Raw genomic sequence first — 12288 nt, forward strand, 5'->3', positions numbered from 1 at the left:
AAAACTGTTCATCTGTCTAAATCTCAGCTGTGATCACAGTTCTAATTTACATATTAGCAAGCCTCTGGCTTTCTGCACACACTCTACAGCTGGTGTTTTTCAATGTTTGGGGTTTGTAGATTGAGAAAAATTGAAGGACGACAGAACATCACTTTGAAGAAACTTTCCTCCTAAAAGAGCAGTTGAGAGCCCAAATTAGAAGAATCTTAGTTGCGCACAAGTTGTGTTGTGTAAAGCATCCGTGTAAATATGATATACTATTAATAACAATGAGATGTCACGGGGCAATAATTTTTACTTTGCATCACGTCCCACAAGATTTATTGTAAACCCTTGTTCGTGTTCAAAGTGATACATTGTAAGTTCAACAATTTGCATGTACTACTCTATAAAGTCTAAACTAGGATTGTACTGTGAAGACTTGGGCTACACTGGCCACCTCTTTTCAATTGAGATATTTAACTAATCGATAGCAATATTCTCATTTGAAGCACCTTTCATCTGATTTACTGAAGAGTTGAGAATGTTCACACAATAAATTGAGTAAATATTCACTCCAGTTATTCAATTATGTAAGAAGCAAAATTACAGGTTCACCTTTTGAATAATTATATAATCTGCAGATTGTGTAAAGATTCTCAACTCCTTTAGTAAATTAGCATCATTGAAACCAATGTGCTGTTAATGAGAAGATGGGCAATAAATAGTTAGGCCTCATTCACACAGGTGTAATTAAGCGTACACCCATGCATCATCGTGCGGGCAGTCCCATTCATGTCTATTGGGAGCAGTGGCACTGCTCCCAGTTTAAGATCTGGGCAACTTTGGGTGCATGTCCCCTTACTCACACTGTGTGCGTTCAGGGACACACATCCAAAGAGTTGGCAAATTAGGAGCAGTGTCCGTGTAGCCACTGCTCTTAATAGACATAAATGAGAATGCACCACACAAGGAAGTAAGGAACACCTGTTTATCCTGTGCAGACAAACACAGCCCTTGCACGGGTGCATGGTTAAGTATGCCTGTGTGAACGAGGTCTCAACCCCCGTTCAACTTGTCATGCTATTTGACAGTTTCAAATTGCATGGAAAGTCACAGCCTATTGACGGCAATAGAACCGTTCAAATCCACGTGACTCCGACTTTGGGCTGCCGCACTGATTTAAAAAAAGGTTCCTGTGCGATTTTAGGTGTGACTTGCATAAACAGCAAGGTTGCTGCATTACGCACACTTCGGCTAAGGAAACAGACGCAAGGGCCACCCAATCACAAGCTGAGAGGGAAGTTAGGGCCCTATAACTTTGACTACAAACCTCCCCATCCCTACCCCTGCTCAAAAAAAATCATCCGTCTCCGTATGACTCTTAAAGACCTGGCACTAGGCCCTGACTAGGCTAAGACAACTATATAATGATAAGCGTAATAAGGCCCACTCTCTATTAGCTCTGAAATTGGCTGAGCGCTCTCACACGACTACTTTACATTAAATTAAAAACAGACTGGGCTGCCTACTATCTCATCCTCAGGATATTTTCCCCCTCTTTGAGGAGTTCTACACCACTTTATACATCAAACCTAAGATCCCTCATGACTCCCCTCCCCCCAAACTAGTTGACCGCATGAACCACTATCTAGAATGGAGTGGAATCCCCCGACTTCAGGCTTGGGACCTCCTTTCCCTCAATGCACCCATCACTGAGGAGGAACTCATGTCAACCATCAAAACCCTACCTACGCGTAAATCCCCTGGTCCAGACCGTCTCCCCTACGAGTATTATAAATCCTTTCTTCCCATACTGATACCGCATATGTGTAAACTCTTTAACGCCTCCCTTCAGCAGACTCCCATTTCCTCAGTCATGCAAAGATCATTCCTTACTTTAATACAAAACCAGACAAAGACCCCTCTTTATGTACTAGCTATAGGCCTATAGCACTTTTGAATTCTGAAAATCTTTACTAAACTTCTCTCAATATGCCTGAACGTGATATTACCCTCTTTAATTCACAAAGATCATGTGGGCTTTGTCCCTCTCTGTCAGGCAGGGGACAACACAAGAAGGGTTATAGACTAAATTGATGTGGCAAACAGGGATGGCCTGGAGTCCTTAGTCCTTGGTCTGGATGCGGAAAAGACCTTTGACCGCCTTGGTTAGCCTTTCTTGTTTGCCACTTTACGCCACATGGGATTCCAGGGGCCCTTTCTACGGGCTATTCTACACCTCTATACCAACCCTACATCAAGTGAAAACTCTTTTTGCTCTGTCTCCCTCTTTCCCGATTGCTAATGGTACCCACCAGGGGTGCCCACTCTCACCTCTATTGTTTGCACTATGTGTTGAACCCCTGGCGGCCTCCTTTCACAGAAACCCAGACATTCGGGTATCCTAGTCAGAGGGAAGGAGTTTAAACTATGACTGTTTGCGGGTGATGTTATACTCACATTGACTCAACCCAGAATCTCCCTACCCAACTTGCAAGCTGAACTCGACACCTATAGGTCCCTCTCGGGTTATAAAATAAATGCGACCAAATTGGAGGCCCTTCCAATTAACATCCCGGCAGCCAAAGTGCACCACCTGCAAACATGTTTCCCCTGTAATTGGAAGACCTCAGCCCTGAAATATCTAGGGGTTCATATCACCCCGACTTTTCCCACCTTATATCAAGTGAACTTCCCTCCTGTTTCGCTCCATAAGAGATCTACTGCAAACATGGAAGACCCACCACATTTCCCTTCTGGGGCAAATGGCCTCTGTGAAGATGACCATTCTCCCTAAACTCCTGTATCTATTCCAGACACTGCCTATCCCTGTCCCTTATGCACATTTAAGAAAGCTTCAAGAAGATCTGATACTCTCTGTCTGAAACGACAGGAGACACAGGATACCCCGTTCAGTCTTAATGGCGTCCCGCTCCGATGAGGGGACTAGTGTCCCCTAACCTGGTAAAATACTATCAAGCGACCCAACTGCGTGCCTTGACTTCCTGGTTCCCGCAAAGATCCTATAATAAATGGACAGAGATTGAAAAGATATGGCTTGCGCCTATACACCCAATTAGCGTACTCTGGAGTACGAATGTGGAGGTGGACCCTGATAGGCTTTTGGGGTCTATGTCTCAACTCAGATCGCTCTGGCGCAAAATATCCTGCAAACATCAGCTTAGCTCAGAACAGTCGCTGTTGACCTCTTTCCTCTGCAACCCCAAGATGCCTGCTAGTCTCACTCACCAGATGTCTTCACCTTGGGCAACGCAGAACTTATTCCACTTTGGTCATTTGGTAGACCCTAGATAACGTAATTTACTAACGTTTACTGAACTCCAGGAAAAATATCTGCAATTCTCAGCACCACCCCCCTTCGAGAACGTAATGTTAGAGGGATCAGCGTGCCGGGGTCTGATCTCTGACATATACAGGCTACTTAATTCCTACTCTATACCAAATCAGGGTAAACATGCCTACATGCTCCGCTGGGAAAAGATATTAGGGGGAAGAAATCCCGGAGATGACGTGGCAGACGATCTGGTCCCAGGCAGCTAAGAGCTCCTTTTGTATGCTCTACAAGGAGAATGCTTATAAAATCCTTTACTTTTGGTACTCCACGTTATCTACCCCTCTAGCTTTGATCGGTGCTGGCGCTGTCAGGGAGACAAAGGTAACCTCTACCATATTTACTGGAGTTGCCCCATGATAGTGTCCTTCTGGACTGCGACGCAGAGCTTGTTGTCCCGCCTCTTTGGGGTACAGGTCCCTGTGACGTCAAAATTCTTCCTGCTTGGTGTGTTACCACTACAATTAGCCAAACCATGCAAGAAGCTACTTAGACAAGTCCTTACAGCTGCACGATGTCTGGTTGCCCTCAACTGGAAGCAGCACAGCCCACCCCCCCAAGATGCTCTGTATGCCAGAATAAAAGATGTGGAGCTTATGGAAAAAATGACAGCTGGGTTACAGGATAGGCTAGAAATGCACGATAAGGCCTGAGAGGAGTGGCATCACAGAGGACCCGCCCTGAGCTGATGATTGAGATACTACTTTACCTTCCCATTTCTCCTTTCTTATCTTTCTCCTTAAACTCTCTTTCCCCTCTTTCTTTTCTATTTCTTCTTTTATGTTATTTCTCATATTCGCATAGTAGTCCTTTATGTGTCACTTACCTGACACAGGACCCAGCGATGTTACCGCTGTCCCCTGTAGTCCGGGGCATCCATCTTCTCGGTAGGTCTCGCTGCTCCGCCGCTGTCATTCGGCAAAGCCGCAATGACGTCACTCCCGCGCATGCGCACAGGAGCTGCCACGCGCGGCATATCACCGTTGACGGGTGCCGCCCTCAGTGCGCGGTGCCTGTCTTTCGGCAAATATCTCCTAAACCGTGTAGGTTTAGGAGATATTTCTTGCACCTACAGGTAAGCCTTAATTTAGGCTTACCTGTAGGTCAAAGTGTGTTGTAAGGGTTTAAACCACTTTAAACAGGGACCTATGAGAGAAATGAGAATAGATGTGTTGATTGCATGCTGAATAAATTGTAGCAGTGGTAGGGCTGTCTCCTGGTAATACTCTATCTTTGGGTGAAAAGTATTGGAGCATTTTTAGGATTGTCTCCTGGTAATATTTTATCTTTGGGGAATAGTATTGGAGCAGTGGTAGGGCTGTCGCCTGATAATGCTTTATCCTTAGGTGAATAGTATTGGAGCAGCATTAGGGCTGTCCCCTGAAGGGGCCCTAACCCTGGTAAATTAAGCATGCTGGAATGGGTGAATTACCGAGATTGTAACCCTTGAAATTAGGATCCATTTGCTGGATACCTGACAGAAGTGTATAAAAAGGTCTTTGAGAAAAAAAATTCTCTCTTTCGCCTTAAAACATTTCTTCCTCTCCTTTTTCTCCATTAGTTCAGCCTTGTATTACATGATACAAAAATAAAAAAGCATGCTGACAACAAGCAATCATATTCCACAACTTCTCTGGGGCAACAAACATGGAGAACACTGCTTATTTTCTTTACCCCAGTGTTTAACAAGCAGTTAAGTTTTTTTTGCAAAACAAACAAAGATAATTTCTTGACTAATGTTTGACTCAACTGTAGATAATGTTATTTCAAAATTCCATCTTAGAATTAATTATAGCCAATAGTAACTAACAACTCATTAAGCTTCCATTACCAGAGATTTGGTGTAGTTTTTGGCATCAAAACAAAGAGTGAGGCCCTACCCCAAAGCCTCCTTTACATTATCTTTCCCTGCAACCCTAAAACGAACCCTGCCTGAAGCCACCCACCCTATAATTGTCCCTCCCTGTTATCTTAAAGGGGTTGGAAACAGTTGTGTTTTTTTACCTACTTCTGACAGTGACCGGCCCCCTAGCACCCCTGTTTTACTCACCTACCCCCCCTCGATCCCTCGGCAGAGACACGCTGGACCTCTCTGCCGGCTCTTGATTGGATAGATTGATAGCAACGCAACCATTGGCTCCTGTTGCTGTCAATCAAATCCAATGATGTGGGCCCCAGGGGCGAGGCCAAGTCTTACATTTTGTGTTTATGGATGCAAATGCTGGACTCGGGAGCGCACCCACAAGGTAACCCCCCGCAAGTGCGCTTCTCCTAGGGAGTTATACGATGTGGGGAGGAGCCTCTGGCAGACCCCAGAAGAGGATGATTGGGGTCACACTGTGCAAAACAAACTGCACAGTGGAGGTAAGTATGACATGTTTGTTATTTACAAAAAAACAAAACAAAGCTTTACAATCACTTCAACACTAACCTCACTAACCCTCTTTGTAACCCTAACACTATGTATTTCTAACCCTCAGAATAACTCTCCCTGAAACTATAAAGTGTAAGAAAAGCTTAAAGTCATACTATTCCTAAAATGTTCTCTCCCCCCTCCTCCTACCTATTCTGTCTAGGCATGTGTAAACAAGATCTGTATACTTGCCTATTTTTAATCCACTCCTGTATGGTCATGTGATCCTGCATCTCTGACTCAGGGATGGCACAAATGTTGTCAGCGCTCCCTTCTTTCCCTTGCAGCCTTTATTTAACACTAACCCTCCCTTAATCCCAATCTTAACTCCAACTCTAACTTAACCTCAATCCTATCACAAATCCTCTTTTAAATAAACCTAACCAGAAATCTTTGGACTGAGGAGTAACCTTTCTTTGCTAAAAATTACTGGCACTGAAGTCCTACTTTGGTTAACTCCTTTTATAAATGGAAGACCAACAATGCTGTACTCTAAGACCCCCATATTCTAACCTTCCTTACAACCTGAACACTAACTGTCCCTGTAATCCTCACATTCCCATTAAGAAAACCTCTGCCGTGTAGGTCAAAACAACAGGTATTCTTTAAAGAACATCACATACTCACCAAACCGTGGACAGGAAACCCAGTGTAAGCTTCTATTTGCTGTAGTTTGAGCTTACACGTGACTGAAGACTATATCTATACGCTCAAGGGCTTTCACACCAGAGCGGTGCGCTGGCAGGGCATCAGAAAAAGCCCTGCCAGCAGCTTCTTTGGAGTGCATTAGGAGCGGTGAACTCACTGCTCCTAAAGCGCCCCTAACCATTGAAATCAATGGGCAGCACCGCCGAACTGCCAGCAAAGAGCCACTGTAGCAGCTCTTTGCGGGTGGTTTTAACCTTTTTTCGGCCGCTAGCGGGGGTTATAAGCTCTCTGATAGTGGCCGAATAGCGACGCAAAAACTACGGTAAAGCACCGCTAAAATAGTGGAATTTTACCGCTGATGCCCGGGGTGGCTCAGTGTGAAAGGGCTCTAAATCAAATTATTCTTAAAAATGTTTCCTCCTACCCATCCTGCATAATCACCCTCCTAGGTAAGCGCTAGGTATTAGATAGGTTAGCTTTAGTTTTGTTTTGATAGGCAAATCTAGTTGCCACACTGTAGGCAGTGTGGCTGTTTTTAATCAAAGAGAAAAATATCCAGCACCACGATGTCTCAAAAATAAAATATGTATGATTTTATTAAATCCATCCAAAAAAAGGAATCAATATCTGTAGTTATTAATGCGCTTCAAAAAGAGGCAGGGGGAGGAGGGATAGGATCCCAAAGTTGTCCTTATCTCAAAAGGAAAGAAGGGAACAGGCTGCAGTATACTCCAAAAATTAAACTTTATTTAAAAATATATCTGACATAGTGGCAAAAACAATGACAATAAGCAATAAGCATAGTGGTTCCTTTAAAAAATGACAATGTTGTCTGGTTAAAAATATATCCCCGGAATCATGATCATGTTGGTACAACGACAAATCTTAACCATTACTAGCCGTCAATTTATGGTATGACTGAAAAGGGTATAAGGGGGGGCTGAAGGGAGTCCTGGGAATCCCCTAGGGTACCAGCATGCCTGCCTCCATGAACCCGGACTGGGGGGACCTTTTGAGATAAGGAGAACTCCATCTTTTTAGTCATTGGTATTGTCTAACCTAAGATGAACTCCACCCAATACTTGGGTGAGCCGGTACTCCAGTTATCTGATAAGGCAAGTAAGACTCATGGTCATCAGCCACTTTTTGCTTCTCTTTATGATTGATGTGCTTCAGTTTCTTACATAGGCCTTATGCCCTGTACACATGATCGGAAATTCTGCCAGCAAAAGTCCGATGTGAGCTTTTAGTTGGAAATTCCAACCGTGTGTATGCTCCATCGAACTTTTGCTGACGGAATTTGCTGACGGAATTTCTGCCAGTAAAAGATTGAGAGCAGGTTCTCTATTTTTCCGACGGAAAAAGTTCAGATTGGAAATTCCAATCGTCTGTAGCAATTCCGACATGTAAAATTCCTACGCATGATTGGAAACAATTCAATGCATTCTCAGAAGCATTGAATTTCTTTTTCTCGGCTTGTCGTAGTGTTGTGCATCACCACGTTTATGACAGTTAAAGTTCAGAGAACTTTTGTGTGACCATGTGTATGCAAGCCAAGCTTGAGCAGCGAAATTTCCGTTGGAAAAATCTTGGATGGTTTTTCCGATGGAAATTTCGCTTGTGTGTACGGGGGGCATAAGTCATAAAGTGTGGCCATGTTTGGTCTGACAGGCAAAAGTGTATTTGGCTCAACGTACTCAGTGCAACCACAATCTTAGGTCCTAGTTAGGTCTGCTCAGTGTGTTCTGCTGCTGCTATGCTGCCTATAGCACCCTCTGCTTTCCATAAGTTAGTAGAACATTCTGGATCATAGGTGTGGAGCTATGTAGATAGCCGCATAAATATTGATACAGCCCCAGCCTATCCCAGAAATGCAGGCTGATTGGAGACTGTATATATGCAAAGAACTCACTTAGTTCTGGGTCTTGTCCCACAGTGGAGGAGTCCAGCCTGGGGGAGGTGCTGAAAGAGACCTCAGGTGGGCGACCTAAGGAGAGGAATACAGAGACCCAGGTGCTTTTGAAGAAGCTGACTGCGGAGAGCTGTTCACCATAGATCTGTCTGGTATTAATGGAGGGCATTCCTAGGAAGATTGGCAAGCAGCAACCATCTGTCCTTGGGCCTTGTGATTACCGACATTGCTGGATCTTGGGGACCTTGTGCTTTACCTACCCCTCTGGTGCCTAGTATAGTCAGCTGTGGGTCTATTCAAAGGGGACACCAGCTGGTGGTCCTGAACAGCTCACTCCATATACTGTCCACTACAGAAAAGGGTCTTTGCTCTACAAGTTTTACTACTACTTAAGCAAGAAAGGAAGTTTAGGTCCTCAGTGTACATAGTTCTTAATTTTGAAGTATCCCACCACTACCCTCATTCCTATCCAAGTTCTCCAAAAATAAAAACAACATACATTAGACTGGTTATTGAAGAAACAAGCATAATTGTTGTCTGCATTTGGCTGCTGAAAATACTGTGTGCCTGGTTGTGAGGCTGAAATTTGGGAAGACCTGGACAAAATTCCTGTGGGTCCGATGGGAGTAGCACTTCCCTGTGTCAGTGAGTGGCTGCTGAAGGGTAGAAAGGGTAGCTCTAACAATGTCTTGGCCATGGGAGCCTATGGGTGAAGTCCCGGCACCAATGATTCCCAGCTGTTATTGAGCGCACCCTGAGCCAGAGCTTCAGGATCACGTGACTGGACTAGAGTGGATTTAAATAGGTATATACACACATCTTTTTTTATACAGGTTAAGCAGCATAGGTAAGGGGGGGGGGGGGACATTTAGTTAAATTTAGGCTTTTCTTCCACTTTAAGCAAAATTCCTTACATAACGGAAAGGAATGGATGTTTTCTCTCAGCAGCTAAATGGAGCAACAAGCAAGCCAAGGAAAAGCACTGCTGGGCAGGGGGGCATCAAAACAAATCTTTTGCTTTGACCTGCACTGAAAGATACCTGTGCCAAATACTATTTCATTTATACACACAAACTGCCATAGCCTTACAGATGCAACTTCAAAACAACTATAAATGAACAGGAAATGGGTTGTAAAAGATTGCAGCACATATTGGGAGACATGCTAAATAAATAACAATGTACACCTACAGCGATGGGGTCGTATATTCAGCTGACACCAAATTGAGTTTGCACAGTGTTTAATCCTCACCTTTCCCCAATCTTTTCATCAATCCAAAAATATAAAAGATATATTAATGCAGGTGTCTGCCATAATTGGACAAAAACACTTTTTTTGTGCATTTGTACATAGAATAGACTGGGCTATACTCACTACATATATATATTTAAGGCCTAACCATATTCTAATGTATTTGGCTGACTTAACAACTGAATGTCACCTTACATTACTGATTTAGGTGTGCTTTTTTATCAATAAAATAACATTATTGCCATAAAAAATACAACAGTATTGGCTTGAAATTGAACATATGGCATCAGGACTTAATGTGCAAGGCTAAATTTGCTGATCTTGTAAATTTAAATTATAAAAGAAAATAATCTGAACATTTTATATTATAGTGGTGTAACTATGTCTGTTGGGCAAAACGAATGTAGCATACCCTGTTTCTTTTATTTTGTTTTTATTTAATGAGTACAATTGTAGTTGACAAACAAAGGACGCAACATTTGGACTGAAAAAAAAAATACAAAATTAAGCTAGAATCTATATAGGAGCCATTACAGTTGACCATTGAGAGTACAAGAAGCATTGCAAAATAGTAAGAGAATCGTGAATGAAACATGTGTTCCATCAAGTATTCAAATAAACAGTACATCTGTTAAATGACCAACCCACCAAATAGATTAATAAGAAGATGATGGTTTGTAGCAGGTTAATTAATTCATTTCTAGGGGGGGCTTAGGTTATCACACACCTTTTAATGTCATCTTAGTCCCATGATATGTGCCTGGGTTATTGCTAAAACTGATTTTCTTACCAAAATAAACTATATATGCAGTAAAATTATCCAAAATGATTTCCCAGTTGCATTCATTGCCTGGATAAACCACTATGCAGCTAGATAATACAGGGCACCCTCTTCTGCTGGGACCCATCGGAGAAGCATAGCTTACTACAAACAAAAGTTAAAAGCGAAGTAATTGAACAGTTCCACATTTTCTGTGTGCTCATTAACAATGTCATATGTATTACAGTCATCTGAACAAACATTACATAATTTTTGTCAAGCAAAGATGAAGATCTTATTGAAGTAAAGAGCCATGTAATGACATTGTAACAAAATTGTGAGCAAAATTACCTTGTAAACCTTCCCATAGGCTCCATCACCTAGCTCACTCAAAATTTCCCAAGTCTGTTCTGGATTGTTGTCACGTGTGAGCCAAGGACTTTCCACCACGTGCTTCTTATCCCCTCCATATCCAAAGAGCTTTAAGATAAATGCCATAATTTTAAATTTCAGAGCATTTGTAAGTGTATACTCTCAGAGCAGCGTGGACAATCTGGCAGAACTATACTTCCTTTCTCTCAGTGAGACACAAGGTGCAGGAAGCTGGGTGATGGGTGACAGAAACCAAATATCAAAATATTCCCCTCCTCCTCACCGCATCTTCATTAGTGATAAAGCCTCACTAAGGGGGCTGCGTAGGATCAGATTTTGAGAAGTATGTTTCTTCTATTGTTATAACAGCCAACTACTCTTTTCTATTTCTGCTGATTATTTATAGAGATCAAAACTTACACCGTAGATCCTTTTCACTCTCTTAATTTCTCTTTTGATAGGAGAGATGTCATGCATGAACACTGTAGTGGCAATTGTAATTATCATAATATCAAAATGGTAAACTAATACATCTGCCTGAAGTGGGATTCACCAAAAATGTAATAGGTTGAACAAAGGTAGATTTTTTTAAATATTTGCGCAAGTAACTCCAAAACAAAGTAAATTATTTTCATAACTGAACTGGTAGCCAGCACTTTTCAGCCCATTGCTGAAAAAGGAAAGTGGATTACCGTACTGGTTCACTTCCAATACTAGCTGATCACCTCTGCTGACCAAGTAGTAATTCAATGTACTATATTTATTAAGATTCCATAGTACACAACCATATGGGTATAGCACATCATCAGTGACATAATCTGCCTTCTTAGGGTCAAAGATTGGCCCCATACAGCTGAGGAAGTAAACTAATAAGCAGTCCATTTGACCCAGTTACTGGTTTATCTTACTCTGGCAAATGTGCATTTACTTATCACAGGCCGCAGTAGCAAGATTATACCTTCATTTCCTTGGAAGGGGTCACCAGTTACTGTGAAGTCTCTGCACAAATTGTTATTATGTACTGGAGCCAACAGAGAGGAATAATTGCTATACTCTAGATTCAATTTGACTGTAGTGTTCTCTGTTCTTTACATGTGACAGTGATGTAGAAGTTAGACTAAACTGCTGGACCATGCTTTAAAAAAAGTTAGGCAACCAGGTTTCAGAAGCAGTTTATATCATTATGATGGAGAAGTGAACCGTGTCAAATAGAAGTTGTGTGACCTTTGTGTAACACATGCTGGGACTGTATCCGGAACCTTTGGTGTTACCCTCTGACAACTGTCGCCTTAGCTTAAGTTTCTTTTCCTTTATTGAGGCTAAAATAGCTTTTCCACTAGATCCAGAGCATGCGATTTTTTTTTGACTGACTTTTTCAATTACATTTGTATTGACCCCTGAGCTAGCTGTGGTCTCTTGAACTTTCTCCAGGTCTGACTTACCATGGTTGTAACCCCCCCAATTACTGGTTATCTAATGACTGATGGAAGCATACCGTATATACTCGAGTATAAGCCGAGATTTTCAGCCTCTTTTTTGAGGCTGAAAGTGCCCCCCTCGGCTTATACTCGAGTCATCGCTGTCTGCCCGCTCGATCA

General features: G+C 42.5%; 1 protein-coding gene across 3 annotated transcripts in view; it reads right to left on the reverse strand.

Annotated features, from left to right (window-relative positions):
• LOC143960710 (uncharacterized) overlaps positions 1-10898 on the reverse strand; it is a 142564-nt gene extending 131666 nt beyond the window's left edge. For all 3 annotated transcript variants that reach the window (XR_013270363.1, XM_077469537.1, XM_077469535.1), the window contains exon 1: positions 10670-10898. Coding sequence is in view for 2 of the 3 variants with exons in the window: in XM_077469537.1 (XP_077325663.1) it covers positions 10670-10816 (147 nt within the window). In the remaining variant the exon portion in view is untranslated. The remainder of the gene's footprint in view (positions 1-10669) is intronic.
• Positions 10899-12288: the final 1390 nt, after the last annotated feature.

Source organism: Lithobates pipiens, unplaced genomic scaffold (assembly GCF_037356315.1).
Source record: "Lithobates pipiens isolate NorthernLeopardFrog02 unplaced genomic scaffold, aLitPip1_a1.2 Scaffold_8, whole genome shotgun sequence".
Classification (NCBI taxonomy): domain Eukaryota; kingdom Metazoa; phylum Chordata; class Amphibia; order Anura; family Ranidae; genus Lithobates; species Lithobates pipiens.